General features: G+C 40.6%; 1 protein-coding gene across 1 annotated transcript in view; it reads left to right on the top strand.

The window, feature by feature from the left end:
- The window catches only part of CCDC170 (coiled-coil domain containing 170), a 132813-nt gene that overhangs the window by 48026 nt on the left and 66433 nt on the right, over positions 1-18354 (top strand). Inside the window, exons 4-5 of the mRNA XM_008007584.3 lie at positions 1636-1780; positions 5417-5602. Coding sequence (XP_008005775.1) covers positions 1636-1780; positions 5417-5602 — 331 coding nt within the window. The remainder of the gene's footprint in view (positions 1-1635; positions 1781-5416; positions 5603-18354) is intronic.

Genomic DNA, 18354 nt, shown 5'->3' with positions numbered 1-18354 from the left:
TTTCTAAATAGAAATCTGGTATGCTTTGAGTATCTGCAATTACATGCTTTGTTACTCTTTGAATAGATTGAAGGAATTTGCAGTAAACACTCAACATGGTAAAAAGGAAAAGCGATAATCATGTTTATTATCTTGGATATTTAAAAAATGACACTAAATTACTGAAATGATTCTAATTTGCCTTTAAAGTATGCCTATTTTTGACGATCTCTTAGTTGCTAACATTTAAAGCATTAGAAATAGACCATACTATTTTAACAAACCTATCTGAGATTTGAAATAATATATTCATAATAGACCACAAATTTTCTTTTTCCTTGACTGGCCAATTCTAATACTCTTCCAATGCTCTTTTTTTCCCTTTTATTTTTAGTTGACTTGTAATAATTATACATATTTATGGGATATGGAGTGATATTTTGATATATGTATACAATGTATAATGATCAAATCAGGGAAATTAGCATATCCATCATCTTGAACAGTTATCATTTTTATGTGTTGTGAACATTCAAAATCCTCTCTTCTAGCTATTTGAAAACTAAAATCTTGTTAACCGTATTCACCTTACTATGCTACAGAACACTAGAACTTACTCCTGCCATCTAGCTTTATAACTTTATAACCATCTTTATAAGTTTATAGCCATTGACTAACCTCACTGTATCCTCCTTCATCCGCTACCTTTTCCAGCCTCTAATAATCAAAATTCTACTCTGCTTCCACGAGTTCAGTTTTTTTTGGCTCCTACTTATGAGTGAGAACATGAGGTAATTATCTTTCTGTACTTGACTTATTTTGCTTAACATAGTATTCTCCAGGTTCTTCCATATTGCCACTCCTGACAGGATTTCATTCTTTTAAAAGGCTAAGTAGTATTCCAGTGTGTACATATATCATATTTTTTCCCCCTATTCACCCACTCATGGGCACCTGTGTTGATTCCCTGTCTTGGCTACTGTGAATAGAACTGCAGTAAACATGGGGGTTCAGACATCTCTTCAATATAATGATTTTCTTTCCTTTCTTGCAATACTCTTTAAAGACTGAGGGCATGTGAAAACTCGTAATGAACTTTGCTGGTGATTGAACACATCTCTTTTCCAGAGGCGAGAACCTTCTCTGCTTTTGATGTATTTGTTATTATAGTTATGCCTGGCCACGAATCAGGACCCTTATAAATAAATCACTGTATTGTAAAGTTTGAAAATAAAATGAAGCTTGATCCTCTAGAACCAATGTGGTAGCACTCTCCTTCCCCATGAGGCCCCAGTGAAGACCCATGGCTATGTGGATTGTGAGCATTGTGCTCCAGACACGTGCCTCCATTTTTAGAGATCCTAAAGGGTTGAGGCTAGGGGAATCCATTTCCCCTCCTGTTACTAAGTCCACAATGCCTTGAAGATTTCCTTATATTTCTGCAAAGCATAGGTGTCCCAAAATTGCTGCCACTTTTCTCCTTCCTTTATAGGGCTTTATAGGGCTTCTGTGACAATAATTTGCTCTGTGTCTGGGAAACTGTGTTGCGTTGAAAACGACAATTATTTCCCCGAGACAGCTTATATTCTGACTTGGTTTGATGAATGTTATCTTCCATGGTGTTAAATTCTGACTTACTTGTTATTTGCCTAACAGAAAGTGTTCAAAAGAAAATGAGGAGAATAAGAAACAAGTTTCAAAGAATTGCAGGAAATATGAGGAATTTCTGATTCAACTGCGTGACTGCTTGGATCCAGACGAGAGAAATGACAAGACATCAGATGAAGATTTAATTTTAAAGGTATCTGTATGCAGATTAAAAAGTCTATAAATGTAGTGGTGATTCTGACATGTGGCATGAAAGGAATTGCTGTGGTTGAGTTTGAGTGGGGGTGGCAGGAGAATGGCACAGTAGCCCAAGTGTAGCATTAATTAACTGTGTGACTTGGGACAAGTCATATCACTTTCCTGAGCCTCAATTCCAAGATCTTTTCTAGCATTATTGGAATTAATTATTCTCCATAAGAGATAATGGCTTTGTCTAAAATATATTTAGGTTGTCATATACAATTAATTACTCATTTTAACCATTTGCTTTAGGGAGATTTTTTCCTTTTAGTTACAGCCAGACATATACTCACACAAAACCAGCTGTATGTCATTTTTAGGATACTGATTGAGTGTGAGTTCTAAAGTACTGTAAAAATTTACATTAAAACCAAATAGTGCCTGGGCGTGGTGGCTCACGACTGTAATCCCAGCACTTTGGGAGGCCCAGGCGGGCAGATCACCTCGGGTCAGGGGTTCGAGACCAGCCTGGCCAACATGGTGAAACCCCGTCTCTACTAAAATACAAGCATTAGCCGGGCATGGTGGCGGGCACCCATAATCCCAGATAATTGGAAGGCTGAGGCAGGAGAATCACTTGAACCAGGAGGCGGAGGTTGCAGGAGATCAAGCCACTGCACTCCAGCCTGGGCCACAGAGTAAGACTCTGTCTCAAAAAAACAAACAAAACAAAAAAAAACAAATAGCAAAAATTCTACTTTAATGGTAGATTACCATTAAGCCAGAAATAAATAATGTTAACTGAATAATTCTCTTGGCCCATAGTGCTTCATTAGGATGCCTGAAAGTATCTGAGTGCTCATGGTTCTCTTTGGCTATTTACAAACCTTTCGTATCCTTGCTTCCTGACAGATTTCCATACAGTCGTTTTTTTATGTTTGTTTTTGTTTGTTTGTTTGTTTATTTGGTTTAAATTTAGAGACAAGATCTTGCTCTGTCACCCAGGCTGGAGTACAGTGGCATGATCCTAGTTTACTGTGGCCTTGACTTCCTGGGCTCAAGTGATCCTCCTGCCTCAGCTTCCTAAGTAATTGGGACTACAGGCGTGCACCACGTCTGGCTAATTATTTTATTTACTTAGAGACGAGGTCTTGCTATGTTGTCCAGGCTGGTCTTGAACTCCTGGCCTCAAACAATTACCCCACCTCTGCCTCCCAAAGTGCTGTGATTGCAGTTGTGAGTCACCATGCCCAGCACCCATGCGTCTTTTTTTTTTAAATGGAGTTGAGGTCTTACTATATTGCCCAGGCTGGTCTCTAACTCCTGGGCTCAAGCGATTCTCCCACCTTGGCTTTCCAAAGTGCTGGGATTACAGGCGTGAGCCATGTCTGGCCTATCATGCAGCCTTTTTAAAATGCAGCCATTTTTAAAAGTCATCTCTCAGGTGTCTACTAGTGAGCTTCCCAAACGTCCTCTCTGAAAGCCGCAAGATGACTTCATTCGACTTTGGGAAGTATTCCACTTCAAGGATGGGTTTTGATAGCTGGGACCATGGGTCCACCCGATGCTCTCATGGGTGCTGGATGCTTCTCCTCCTGCTCCCTATGGCTAACCTGTGACCGGGAGCTCGGCTGTAAAAGTCCACTTGTCGTTTGAGAATTATCTTTCAAACCAAATGATGGGGAAAAGAAAAGGGAATTCAGAAGCTCCTTCTTCCGTGACACCCTTTTCTCTATCAGACACAATCTCCCGGTGCTAATCTGGGTGTTTCTACTACATTCATCATGCCCTTGTCTTTTCTGTATTTCTAACGCTTTGACTTCTGGGGTCTTGCTGAGCTGGAAGAGCCTGCCCTTCCCAGCAGAGCTTTCACGTGTGAACTGACCAATCCAGAGCCTACTCCCCAGTCACCTCCTACAACTGGTTCTTACCTTCAGGCTGCTGCCCCTTGCCCTAAGTCCCCCAAATAGCTCGGATCAGCCCCTACACCCCAAGAGCCGCTGAAATCATTCAATAGCCAGCCCTAAGTCTGCTTACTCTGTTTTGCTTATTCCTTCCTGTGGAGGCGACAGGAAAGTCTCTCGCCAGCTTTTCTCCCCTCTTCTGCCTCCCGACTGGCCCTGGTGCTTCCCCATGGCCCTGCGTGGTGTGGTGGGTTTCTTCCACTTGGGAAAAATGAGTAAGAAACCATCTTTTTGATGGCAATTTCCTCCTGGGATTTGTTGGCTTCAGCTTAGCTGAACAGTAATGGAATCTATATTTCACGACAGAGGGTAGGAATCGGGAGCTTTGGCATCTTGGCCACGTGAGCAGGTGCCTGTCTTAAAAAGAAAAAAAAAAAAAAAAATTGCCCAGATCAAGAAGTCTGCTGTCTTGACCGAGACTGCAGCCTCATTAGGTGTTCCTCCAAGAACAAAATGGCTCTGGTTTCAAAACTGTTCCTTCGCTTTCACACGCCCTCATAAACACGTGTGCCCACGCATTCCCAAGGAACCATGCATTCCTAATAATTTGACATTCATTCCTTCATTTCGCAAATATTTAGTGAGTGCTTACTATATACTAGACATTGTTCTGAGTACTGGAGAGAGAGCAGTGAGTGAGACAAGACTATCTATGCTCTCCTAGAGATTTCATTTTCAAGGGGTAACGATAGTGAAGAAATAACCAAATAAATATGTACGATTGCCCCACATGGTGAAAGGTGCAATACAGAAAAACCAATTAGGATGCAGGGATAGAGAGGGAAGCAAGTCACAGGTGTTGGAGACTGTCTGAGGAGCGCCCCCCTGAGGTCGGGAGTTTTGAGGGCTATTGAGGAGCGATCATGCAAACGTGAGGAAGAGTGTTGGAGAGAGAGGGGACAGCGTGAGCTGGGAGTGGGGCTCCATGTGTTCAGGGCATTGAGGCTCAAAGATATGTCACTTCCACGGAGAGTCTCAACACAAATGCTGGCCCTGTCCTGAGGGGTCTCAAGTCACCCTACAGGCCTTTCCCTGGCCCTACAGAGTGAGTTTGTCTGTATGGCTCCTTCCCTGACGTCAAGGAGCCTGCTGGCTTTTATTTTCCCCTTGTCAATCTTATAAATGCTCCCAGTTAACCATTCCAGTGCACAACATAGTAAGCAAAAGCCCTGCTAATCTCAATTCCCTATGATAAACACTGAGCTGTTATTCAGAATTTTCCTATGCTTATATTAAATAGAAGAATATATATGTATATTTTAAAAAGCATGGCCCTGTGCTCTCTGTATTTCCTCCAGTGCCACATGGTGTCTTGACTGCAGTAGGTCTGAGTGGACATGGGCTGAAGGCAGGTCCCTTGCTTCATCGCCTACTGTAGCCTCTGTAGAGCTTCGCCTTACCTGGTGTATTTAGCAGCCAGAGGTTTGCTGATGGGTGTTCCCTTGGGACGCTTTTGGCTTCATTATCTTTGCCTTGTGGCCACCTTTTGGATAATTTGAATTGGACTCCCAGGTCTAAAACAGAGTTTAGAGGCTGCCTTTGAAAATGTGACCTTTCGAGTCCATGCAGGGATAGTGCTCTTACATTTTTCATATGATAATGCTGTCTATAGATTGTGAGTTGCTTAGAGAAAATGTATGAAATTGTTAATTTTTATAGGACAGCTGTAATTGCTTTCTCTTTAGCTTAGAGAGCTGTGCAAGGAAAATGAATTCGTGAAAGGACAAATTGTTATTCTTGAAGAGACTATAAATGTCCATGAGATGGAGGCAAAAGCTAGCAGAGAAACAATCATGAGGCTGGCTTCAGAAGTCAACAGAGAGCAGAAAAAAGCTGCCTCCTGTACTGAAGAGAAAGACAAGCTGAACCAGGTATGATACATGAAGTATATGTGTGCATCTGGGACCATGTTGAGGAAGTAGAAATGGAAGAGATGGATGTCACATAAGCGCTCTAGAACTATTGATCACAAATTTTTTTTTATTGATCACAATTTTAAGAGCCTGCACTCAGCAGAAGGGTTGGGGGCGACATGGGACAAAGTAACTTGAACAGGCCATTGGCTATACGTACATTAAAAATTTTTAATTGTAATTAATTAATTAATTAATTTTTGAGGAGTCTCACTCTGTCATCCAGACTGGAGTGCAGTGGCGCTATCTTGACTCACTGCAACTTCCACCTCCCGGGTTCAAGCAATTCTCCTGCCTCAGTCTCCCAAGTAGCTGGGACTACAGGCGCCCACCACCATGCCCAGCTAGTTTTTTGTTTGTTTGTTTGTTTTTTGAGACAGAATCTTGCTCTGTCGACCAGGCCGGAGTGCGGTGGTGTGATCTTGGCTCGCCGAAGCCCTGCTTCCCGGGTTCACGCCATTCTCCCGCCTCAGTTTCCCTAGTAGCTGGGACTACAGCCACCTGCCACCATGCCCAGCTAATTTTGTTTTTTTGTATTTTTAGTAGAGACAGGGGTTTCACTGTGTTAGCCAGGATGGTCTAGATCTCCTGACCTCGTGTTCCGCCAGTCTCAGCCTCCCAAAGTGCTGGAATTACAGGCGTGAGCCACCGCGCCTAGCCTGATTTTTGTGTTTTTAATAGAGACAGGGTTTCACCGTGTTAGCCAGGCTGGTCTCGACTCCTGGCCTCAAGCGATCCATCTGCTTCGGCCTCCCAAAGTGCTGGAATTACAGGCGTGAGCCGCTGTGCCTGGCCACACTTTTTTAATAAATGGGAAAAAGGAATACAAAACACTTAAAAGTAAAGAATTTGTAGAGAAGATGTCTTACTTTGGTTAAATTACAGGATCTTAAAAAGTTTACATTTAATATATTTGAACAAATAGGTAATATATTTACAAGAAACAAAATTCTAAATGTACAAGAGTATATGGTGAAACATGTTCCCCATACCCCTCTCCCCAGCCATCCGGTTCTCTTCAGAGGCATCCGCTCTGTTAACAATTTCTTTCTTTTAAAACATTTTTTTTGTAGAGACAGGGTCTGGCTATGTTGCCCAGGCTGGTCCTAAACTCCTGGCCTCAAGTGATCCTCCCACTTGGGCCTTCCAAAGTGCTGGGATTACAGGCATGAGCCACTGTGCCCTGCCCCAGTGATTTCTTATATACTCTTCTGGAAATATTTTACACACATATACACATGTTCTTTTAATTTCTTTGTAACACAAATGTTGACACATTCTGCACACTATATTTTTCTCTTTTTATTTATATTTTAACACAAATGACAATATCCTATATATTATTATCAATACAGGTATTATGAGTAATCTTTTATCATTCTTCATGTGGGAGGATATATCAGCAAGCCAAAATCCAAGAAGTAGACTCGCTGGGCCAAAGGACATGGACCTTGTAATTCTGACAGATATTGCCAAAGGGAAGTGACTGAATTATAAGCTTTTATTTACACAATGAATTGGCTGATCTTTTCAAATGATTTTCAACCTATCTGAGCATGGGACTTAATACCATATATATTTTTTAACACTATATAATCCCTTAATTATAATTTTGTGATAAAGAAATTTATCATGGGATTAATAATAATGATCCATTTCCAAAAGTTAAAAAAGAGCTTGTACAATCAATTAATAAAAGTACATAGGAAAAAGGTGAATGGCAATGGCCTAGCAGATGGAATTTAAGATCAGCTAAGGACTAGTGCTAATAAAGGGAGCCTCCCTGGGGGAGAAGGGCTGGTGGTGGCCCACAGGCTGAGGAGGGGCCTGTGGAATTGGTGGGTGCAGGAGAAGGAGTTGCCTTTTCGGGAATTTCTTTTGGGCCTTCTCTGTCTAGTGACAGCCACACCGAGGTGAGATGGGAAGTTGGAAAGCACAGTCATGACAATAATTTCTATTTTCAATTAATTTCCTGCCTCAAAAAGCCCTTTGCACCACTGGCTTTATTCTCCTGACACATTAACTCTGTGGAAAGTGCAAAGTTTATTATTGTCAATGCCCTCATCGTTAGCTTGGACTGCCATAACACAGTACCATAGACTGGGTGGCTTAAACAACATAAATGTATTTCTCCAATTCTGGAGGCTGGGAAGTCCAAGATCAGGGTACCAGCATGGTCAGGTTCTGGTGAGGGCCCTCATCCTGCATGTAGATGGTTACCTTCTCCCTGTGTCCTCACAGGTCACACAGAGAGCAAGCAAGCTAAGTGCTATGATGTCTCTCCTTCTAAGGGCACTAATCCCATGGTGAGGTTCCCACCCTCAAAACTTTATCTGAACCTAATCACCTGTCAAAAGCCCCACCCACAAATACCATCACATTGGGGGTTAGGACTTCAAAATACGAATTTTGGGGAAGACACAAATCAGTCCATAGTATTAGCTTGGTGCAAAAGTAACTGTGGTTTTTGCAATGACTTTTAATGGCATCAACCTAATAACTTTCCGTTATTTTTCACCAACATTTTCTTTTAAAAAATTTTGAATATATAGAAAGGGTTAAGGAATATGACAACGATCACCCACCCACCATCCACCCAGATGCAACAATGGTTAGCATTTTGTTTTATTTGCTTTATTATTTTACATAAACAATATATATGTTATTGTTTGTTTATTGTTACATAAACATAGATATATTTGCAGAACCACTTGAAAATAAGTTGCAGACATCATATGTTTTGCCTCTAACTATGTCAGCATATTTATCCTAAGAATAAGGACATTGCCCTATGTAACCACAATACCACTGCTGCATCTGAAAGTGAACTGTAGTGCCGGATACCATCTGTGGTGGTTTTCAAGCATGCACATTTTTTTTTATATGGTTCCTCTTGAGCATGGTCTGGACTTACTGATTCCCTTCTAGAGAATAGAATATGTCAGAAATGATGGATATCACTTTTGATATTAGGTTATAAAAAGGCTGTGGCTTCTGTCCTAGATATACTCTGTTGATCTCTCTGGAATCACTTGCTCTTGAGGGAAGCCAGGGGCCGTGTTGTGAGGTAGATCTAGGGAGAGGGAGGTCAGCTACCATGTGGTGAAGACACTCAGCCACCTCTCGGGAGGCCCACGTGGCAGGGACCCGAGGCCTGTCAGCTACCCTGTGAGTGAGCCCAGCAGGGAATCCTCCTCTGGGCAATCCTGGGGAGGACTGCAGCCCTGCTCAGCAGCTTGGCCCTAACCTTAGGAGAGCCCCTGAGCCAGAATTACAACCAGCAAAGTCGTGCCGAGATTCCTGACCCATAGAAACTGTGAGATAATCAGTGGTTGTTGTTTTAAGCCACCAAGTTTGGCTTAGTTAATAATCATCTAGTATCACTCCACATTCAAATTTCACCACTTGCTACAAGAATGCCTTTTCCAGCAGTTTTCTTCCCCAAATTGGGATCCCATCTAGGTGAATTCACTGCATTTGTTGATTAGTTTCAGTTTTTTGTTGTTGTTGTTCTTATTGTTTTGAAACAGCATTGACATTTTGGAGAGTCCAGAGCAGTGGCCTGATGTTTCTTCACTGTGTGGTTTAACTTCTTTCCTGTAAATTTAAAAGTTGGATCTAGAGGCTGGATTGGATTCAGGTTAAGGTTTTTGGCAAGAATATTACATATTATTTTTCATGTTGCATTCTATTAGAAGGCAAATAATGTTAGAGTATTCCACTGCTGGTGACACTAAGTTTGACTACCAATCTCTTTGGTGTTAGTGTACATTTTTTCTCTTCTGCAGTTAAGTTTCTGTGTAGTGGTAATCATCAGGTTATTCCTGTTCCCTATGACTTTACCTAGTGATGTTAGCATTCACCGCTTCTTGTCTGGATTAACTATTACATCACGGGTGGCAAAGTGGTGATATTATAATTTCATCATTCCTTCCATCTATTAGGCGGTATTCTTCTCTAAAGAAAAGCTTTCTTTATTTTCTTTCCTTTTGTTTTCAATTCGATGGACACATGGATTTTTATTTATTTACTGTGTTATAATCAATTATTCTCTTTCAGTGCTCCAAATTCTCCAAATTTGTCCAGCAGAAGCTCCTTCAGGATGTCCCCTGTGACTTTATAGCATGAGTCCTTTAGTCTCTCAAGTCTTTGTTGATCTCTGGCTGAAGAAGTCATCACAGGCTCTCTTGCAATATTCAGGCCACTGAACTAAAACCAGCCAATTCTTTCTTTTTTTGAGTCAGGGTCTTGTTCTGTCTCTCAGGCTGGAGTCCAGTGGTGCAACCTCAGCTCTCTGCAACCTCTGCCTCCCTGGTTCAAGTGATTCTCCTGCCTCAGCCTCCCCAGTAGCTGGGATTATAGGCACGTGCCACTATGCTTGGCTAATTTTTTGTATTTTTAGTAGAGAGAAGTTTCACCATGTTGGCCAGGCTGGTCTCAAACTCCTGACTTCTAGTGATCCATCCACCTTGGCCTCCCAAAGTGCTGGGATTACAGGCATGAGCCAGCTAATTCTTTAAAGAGCTTTGGTTCCTAATACTAGGAAATGGTGCTTAGAAAGCAAAATCAATGATTTAGAAATGTTCATTTATTGAATACTTACCATTAGCACAGTCATTGTGCTAAGTGATCAGAGAGGTTATTCACTTTGCTCAACTTCACACAGTTATTAAATGGCAAAGCTAGGATTTGAACCCAGATCATTACATTATTGTACCTTCAGCAATAATCTTCTTTCCATATATATTCACAGCTACATCCTACATACAAGTCTGATGCCAGAAACTATTTATTAGTCAGTGGAACAATGACAATAAATAGCCATGCAAATGTCCTCAATAAGTAACTTTTAATTCAATTATAGCTAGTAGTTATTAAATTATCAAGATTTGGATATGGGGGGGAGAGGACGGATTAAAAGAGACTTGACTATTAGGAAGAATTTAATATTTATTTATAAAAATGCATCTCTAGAGATCAGTAGTAGGAAATGAGTAAGAAAATGTGTCATAATAGCACATTCAAAAACCAGAACTTATTCCTCTTTTTATATAAGTGTCTTCACTTGTAAATGACTGATGCAATGTTGTTCAGACTTTGGAAACACATTCACTTTGGGATGAAGTTCCTGCCAAAATCGTAAAAATTGAAAAAAAAGTTATACGGGCAATAAAAAAAAACTTGAGGTCTTTAATATAGTACTTTATTCATAGGATTGTGACTCCCAGAGATTTACTACTCAAAAATACCATCAAGTGGTTTTACTGACACATTAACAGCCTCAGGAAGAGTCTTCATAATGCTTTCTAAAGCTCTGTTTTTGAGGTAGGAAACTTACTTTATTAGAGAAGTCCAGAAGCACTGCAGAAGTAGAAGTAGCCACAGGGCTAGGGTGTGGTCTCTACAGAACTCAGCTTTTCTGATTTGCTTGAAGACTCTACTTCAGTTCCTTCAAGAAAATTTCACAAATAAAAGTCCAAGTGATTTGTCATATATATGGCAAATATATTACTTGAAAAGATTTTGGTAGTTCATATTAAAGTATGTCTTAAAAACTACCAAAGGCTGGTACTTTTCCCATTGGTTTTCTTGAAATAACCTACTGTTGAGGAAAGTAGTCATTTTGCCTGGGCAAGCCACACACCCATTTCCTATGAATTATAGAAGTTAAAATCAGTGAGATCAGAAACTAAACTTCCATGTTGCATTTAATTCTGCTAGCAAGAATTAAAGCTAGGAAATAAAGTAGTATTAGAGTCAGGCAGGCCTGGGTTTGCAATGATGTCAGTTCTGCCTTTTTTGTTAGCTTACAGTGGAATATGTTAGAGAGACACTGCACAGGCCGGGTGCAGAGGCTCACGCTTATAATCCCAGCACTTTGGGAGGCCAAGGTGAGCGGATAACTTGAGGTCAGGCATTTGAGACCAGCCTGACCAACACGGCAAAACCCGATCTCTACTAAAAATACAAATATAGCCAAGCGTGTAGTGGGCGCCTGTAATCCCAGCTACTCGGGAGGCTGAGGCAGAAGAATTGCTTGAACCTGGGAGTCAGAGGTTGCAGTGAGCTGAGATGGCACCACTGCATTCTAGCTTGGGCGACAAAGCTAGACTCCGTCTCAGAGAGAGAGAGAGAGAGAGAGACAGAGAGAGAGAGAGAAAGAGAGAGAGAGAGACTTCACAGAGTGGTTAAGAAGCTAGGCTCTTTAATTAGGCTGCTTGGGTTTTCATCCTGGCTCCAGAATCATTTGGCTATGTGATTGCAGCATGTAGCTTGATCTCTTTGGGCCGGTTTTTTTTTTTTTTTTTTTTTTTTTGTGAGACAGAGTCTTGCTCTATTGCCCAGGCTAGAGTGCAGTGGCGTGACCTCGGCTCACTGCAACCTCTGCCTCCTGTGTTCAAACGATTCTCCTGCCTCAGCCTCCCGAGTAGCTGGGACTACAGGCACATACCACTACACCCAGCTAATTTTTGTATTTTTAGTAGAGATGGGGTTTCACCGTGTTGGCCAGGCTGGTCTCGAACTCCTGACCTCGTGATCTGCCTGCCTTGGCCTCCCGAAGTGCTGGGATTACAGGCATGAGCCACCATGCCCAGCCTGGACCTCAGTTTTTAAAATCTATAAAATGGGAAAATAAGGCTCTCTTACTATTACGTTAGAATTAAATGATAAAATATACGTAAAATACTTAGGATGTGTCTGGCACGCAATTGGTGTTCAATGTTTTAATTTCCCTTTCCTAGTTGTTTACTTTTACCTAGGGATAAAATAAACATGAGATTAATTTAAAGTATAGTCATATGGAAATAGTTCCTGGAAGTAAGAAATGACTAGATAAGATAGATTACTAAAGAAATTACAGGCCGGGCGCGGTGGCTCAAGCCTGTAATCCCAGCACTTTGGGAGGCTGAGACGGGCGGATCACGAGGTCAGGAGATCAAGACCAGCCTGGCTAACACAGTGAAACCCCGTCTCTACTAAAAAACACAAAAAACTAGCTGGGCGAGGTGGCGGGCCTTTGTAGTCCCAGCTACTCGGGAGGCTGAGACAGGAGAATGGCCTAAACCCGGGAGGCGGAGCTTGCAGTGAGCTGAGATCACGCCACTGCACTCCAGCCTGGGCTACAGAGCGAGACTCCGTCTCAAAAAAAAAAAAAAAAAAGAAAAAAAAAAAAAAAGAAATTACAGACCTCTTTACAATTCTAGAATCATAAAGTTGGAAGTGACCTTCGGGCCATTTAGAATCTAGATCGTCTAACTCTCTATGTGAAATAAGAATCATGTTTTAAAACAATTTCCCAGACTAGCTAATGTCCAGCCTTTCCTTTAACTCTTCTAGAAACAGGGAACTCACTACTGTATAAGGAAGTCCGTCTCATCTTTGTGAAGTTCTAATTGTTTGACAGTTCCATATTGTAGCAAGTCAGGATTAGAGTCTCTATAATTCAGTTCCTCATCCTGGTACTAACTTGTGAAACGTCGCTGAATAAATGAAAATCCCTTTTCTTATGGCCACACTTCGAGTGGTTAAGGACATTTATTATGGATTTCTAAGTCTCTTCTTCTGGCTAAACAGCCTTAGATCTTTCAAACTTTTCTTATTTGAACCCTCCTTCTTATTGTCTGTGAGGTTGGGGGAGTTCTAGTCTCTGGGTGAGGAATTAAAATGAAAATAATAAACACCAAATAATATCTGCTCATATTATAAAAAATTAAAGCTGGGCTGGAGATGGTGGCGTATACCTGTAATCTCAACACTTTGGGAGGTTGAGGCTAGAGGATCACTTGAGGTCAGGAGTTAGAAACCCACCATCCTGGGCAACATAGTGAGATCCCCATCTCTATAATAAAATGAGAAGCTGTTTATAAGACTCCTACAGGCCGGGCGCGGTGGCTCAAGCCTGTAATCCCAGCACTTTGGGAGGCCGAGGCGGGTGGATCACGAGGTCAGGAGATCGAGACCATCCTGGCTAACATGGTGAAACCCCGTCTCTACTAAAAATACAAAAAAAACTAGCTGGGCGTGGTGGCGGGCGCCTGTAGTCCCAGCTACTCGGAGGCTGAGGCGGGAGAATGGCGTGAACCCGGGAGGCGGAGCTTGCAGTGAGCCGAGATCGCGCCACTGCACTCCAGCCTGGGCGACACAGCGAGACTCCGTCTAAAAAAAAAAAAAAAAAAAAAAAAAAAAAAGACTCCTACAAAATGACTTGTTTTAACTGTTTCTCTTTTTTAGTTCTTTTGAAAATTACCATTAAGACTTTAAAGTGGCCAACCATGGTGGCTCATGCCTGTGATCCCAGCATTTTGGGAGGCTGAGACAGGCAGATCACTTGAGGCCAGAAGTTCAAGACCAGCCTGGTCAACATGGTGAAACCCTGTCTCTACCAAAAGTGCAAAAATTATCTGGGCATGGTAGTGCATGCCTGTAATCCCAGCTATTGGGAGGCTGAGGCACCAGAGTCACTTGAACCTGGGAGGTGGAGGTTGCAGTGAGCCGAGATTGAGCCACTGCACTCCAACCTGGGTGACAGAGTGAGACCCTGTCTCAAAACAAAAGACAAACAAAACTAAAACTTTAAAGTAATACAATTTTATTCCTGATTCATCAATTTGAGGCAGTATTTGGCAAAGACTTTCTGCTATAATATATGAAAATTTCATTCCTCCTAATTTTTTATTATTGCTACATGATACTTGAATGTATTTAATGGGTACATGTACTATTTTGTTACACGCATAGAATGTGTGAGGCTCAAGTCAAGGTATTTAAGGTCTTCATCACCTTAAGTATTTATAATTTCTATGTGTTGGGAACATTTCAAGTCCTCTCTTCTAGCTATTTCAAAATATGTAATATATTGTTAACTATAGTCACCCTATTCTGCTGACGAACGTTAAAGCTTATTTCTTCTATCTAATTGTATGCTCATATCCATTAACCAACCTCTCTTCATCCCTCCTCCCACCCACTCACCCTTCCCAGCCTCTGGAATCTATTTTTCTACTCTAATTCTATGAGTCAACTCTTTTATTTCCTGCATATGAGTGAGAACATGTGATATTTGTCTTTCTGGGCCTGGCTTATTTCACTCAACATAATGACTTCTCATTCCATCCATGTTCCTGCAAATGGCATGATTTCATTCTTTAATGGCTTAGTAGTAGTCCATTGTGTATGTATACCAAATTAAAAAAATCTATTCAGGCTGGGTGCGGTGGCTCACACCTGTAATCCCAGCACTTTGGGAGGCTGAGGAGGGCAGACCATGAGGTCAGGAGATCGAGACCATCCTGGCTAACGTGGTGAAACGCCGTCTCTACTAAAAAATACAAAAAAATTAGCCGGGTATGGTGGCGGGCACCTGTAGTCCCAGCTACTCAGGAGGCTGAGACAGGAGAATGGCATGAACCCAGGAGGCAGAGCTTGCAGTGAGCTGGGATCGCGACACCGCACTCCAGCCTGGGTGACAGAGCAAGATTCCGTCTCAAAAAAAAAAAAAAAAAAAAAAAAAAAAAAAAAAAAAAAATTCCATTCATCCATCGGTGGACACTTGGGTTGATTCCATACATTTGTGATTGTGACTAGTGCTGCAGTAAACATGAGTGTGCAGGAATCTCTTTGTTATGCTCATGTCCTTTCCTTTGGATAAATACTCAGCAGTGGGATTGCTGGATGTGTGGTATTTACATTTTTAGTTTTTTTGAGAAATCTCCATACTGTGTTCCATAGTGGCCATACTAATTTACATTCCCACCAACAGTGTTACAAAAGTTACCTCTTCTCTGTATCCTTGACAGCATCTGTTATTTTTGTTTATTTGTTTTTTTCTTTTTAATAATAGCCATTCTAACTGGGGTTAGATGAGATCTCATTGTGGTTTTGATTTGCATTTCCCTGATGATTAGTGATGTTGAGCATTTAAAAAACACACCTTTTGGGCCAAATCCCAGCACTTTGGGAGGCCAAGGTGGGTGGATCACCTGAGGTCAGGAGTTTGAGACCAGCCTGGCCAACATGGCCAAACTCCATCTCTGCTAAAAATACAAAAAATCAGCTGGGTGTGGTGATGTACACTTGTAATCCCAGCTACTTGGGAGGCTGAGGCAGGAGAATCACTTGAGCTTGGGAGGTGGAGGTTGCACTGAGCTGAGATTGCACCACTGCCCTCCAGCCTGGTGACAGAGTGAGACTCCATCTTAAATAAATAAATAAAGAAAGAAACCTTTGGCCATTTGTATGCCTTTCGTGAAATGTCTATTCATGTCCTTGCCCACTTTTTATTGAGATTAGTTTTTTTTTTTTTTTTTTACTGTTGAGTTGCTTGAGTTCCTGTACATTCTGGATATTAGTCCCTTGTTGGATAAATAGCTTGCAAATATTTTCTCCCATTCAGCAGGCTATTTTCTTCACTCTATTGATTGCTCCTTGTGCTGTGTAGAGGCTTTTTAGTTTAATATAGTCTCTTTTGCCTACTTTTGCTTTTGTTGCCTGTGCTTTTGAGATCTTAGCCATAAAATATTTGCCTAGCCAATGTCTTGAAATGTCTCCTCTGTATTTTATTCTAGTAGTTTTGTAGTTTTAGGTCTTATGTTTAAGTCACTAATCCATCTTGAGTTGATTTTTGTGTATGATGAGAAAGATAGTGACCTAGTTTCATTCTTCTGCATATGGATGTCTAGTTTTCCCAACACCATTTATTGAAGAGGCTGTCTTTTACCCTAGTGGATATGCTTGGCACATTGTTGAAAATCAGTTGGCTATAATTATGTGGATTTGTTTCCTCATTCTTTATTCTGTTCCATTTAGTCTATTTGTCTATTTCATACCAATACCCTGCTGTTTTGTTTATTATAGCCTTGAAATATATTTTGAAGTCAGTTGGTGTGATGCCTCCAGCTTTGTTCTTTTTGTTCAAGATTGCTTTGGCTACTTAAAGTCTTTTGTGGATCTGTAGAAATTTTATGATTTTTTTCTATTTCTATGAAAAATAATATTAATGTTTTGATAGGGATTACAGTTAATCTGTAGATTGCTTTGGGTAATATGGTCATATAACAACATTAATTTATCTTTTCTTTCTTTCTTTTTTTTTTGAGATAGAATCTTGCTCTGACTCCCAGGCTAGAGTGAAGTGGTGTGATCTCGGCTCAGTGCAACTTCCACCTCCCAGGTTCAAGCGATTCTCGTGCCCAGCTTCCTGAGTAGCTGGGACTACAGGCACATGCCACCATGCCTGGCTAATTTTTGTATTTTTAGTAGAGACAGGGTTTTGCCATGTTGGCCAGGATGGTGTTGAATTCCTGGCCTCAAGTGATCCGCCTGCACTGACCTCCCAAAGTGCTGGGATTATAGGCATAAGCCACTATGCCCAGCCAACAACATTAATTATTCTGATCCATGAGCATGAGATGTCTTTTCATTTGTTTGTGTCCTCTTTAATTTCTTTCATCAGGGTTTTGTAGTTTTCCTTGTAGAAGTCTTTCACTTCCCTGGTTAAATTTAAAAATTATTTTATGTTTTTGTAGCTATTGTAAACGGGATTACCTTCTTGATTTCTTTTTCACGTAGTTCATTGTTAGTGTATAGAAACACTACTGATTTTTGGATGTTTATTTTGTATTCTGCTACTTTACTGAATTTACTTGTAAGTTTTAAGAGGTTTTCTTTGAGTCTTTTGGTTTTGCTAAATATAAGATTATGTTGTCTGCAAAGAGGGACAATTTAACTTTCTCTTTTCCAATTTGGATGTCATTTATTTCTTTCTCTTGTCTGATTTCTCTGGCTAGGATTTTCAGACACATAGAGATGTTCATAGTCATCTCTGAGGATCTTTTGTGTTTCTGTGGTATCAGTTGTAATGTCACCTTTGTCATTTCTGATTGTGCTTCTCTGGTTCTTTTTTTCTTGGTTAACTTGACTAGTGGTCTGTCAATTTGGTTTATCCTCTCAAAAAAGAAACTTTTCATTTTGTTCATCCTTTTATATTTTTTTGGTTCTGAATTTTATTTAATTCTGTTCTGATCTTAGTTATTTCTTCTATTAGCTTTGGGTTGAATTTGTTTTTGTTTTTGTAGTTCCATTAGGTGTGATGTTAGGTTGTTAATTTGAGATCTTTCTGTGTTTTTGATGTATGCATTTAGCACTATAAACTTTCCTCTTAACACTACTTTTGCTGTATCCCAGAGGTTTTGCTATGTTGTATCTTTATTTTAGTTTGATTCAATGAATTTTTAAATCATGCTTTAATCTCATTGTTTACTCAAAAGTCATTAAGAAGCAGGTTGTTTAGTTTCCATGTGCTTGTGTGGTTTTGGGAGGTTTTCGTGGTGTTGATTTCTAATTTTATTCCACTGTGGTCAGAGAAGATACTTGATATGATTTAGTTTATTTTTAAATGTATTGAGACTTGCTTTATGACTGAGGCATGTGTTCAATATTAGAGAATGTTCTGTTTGCAGATGAGAAAAATGTACATTCTGTGGCTGTGGGGTGCAGTATTCTGTAGATGTCTGTGAGGTCCATTTTGTTGAAAGTCCAGTTTAAGTCCAGAGCTGCTTTGTTAGTTTTCTGGCTTAATGATCTGCCTATTGCTGTCAATGTGGTGTTGAAGTTTCCATGATTATTGTATGGCTATCTCTTTTCTTAGATCTATTAATCATAGTATTTTATAAATCTGGGTGCTCTGATACTGTGTGTATATATATTTAGGA

Source organism: Chlorocebus sabaeus, chromosome 13 (genome assembly GCF_047675955.1).
Source record: "Chlorocebus sabaeus isolate Y175 chromosome 13, mChlSab1.0.hap1, whole genome shotgun sequence".
NCBI lineage: Eukaryota > Metazoa > Chordata > Mammalia > Primates > Cercopithecidae > Chlorocebus > Chlorocebus sabaeus.
This window is presented reverse-complemented; position numbering and strand designations above follow the sequence as displayed.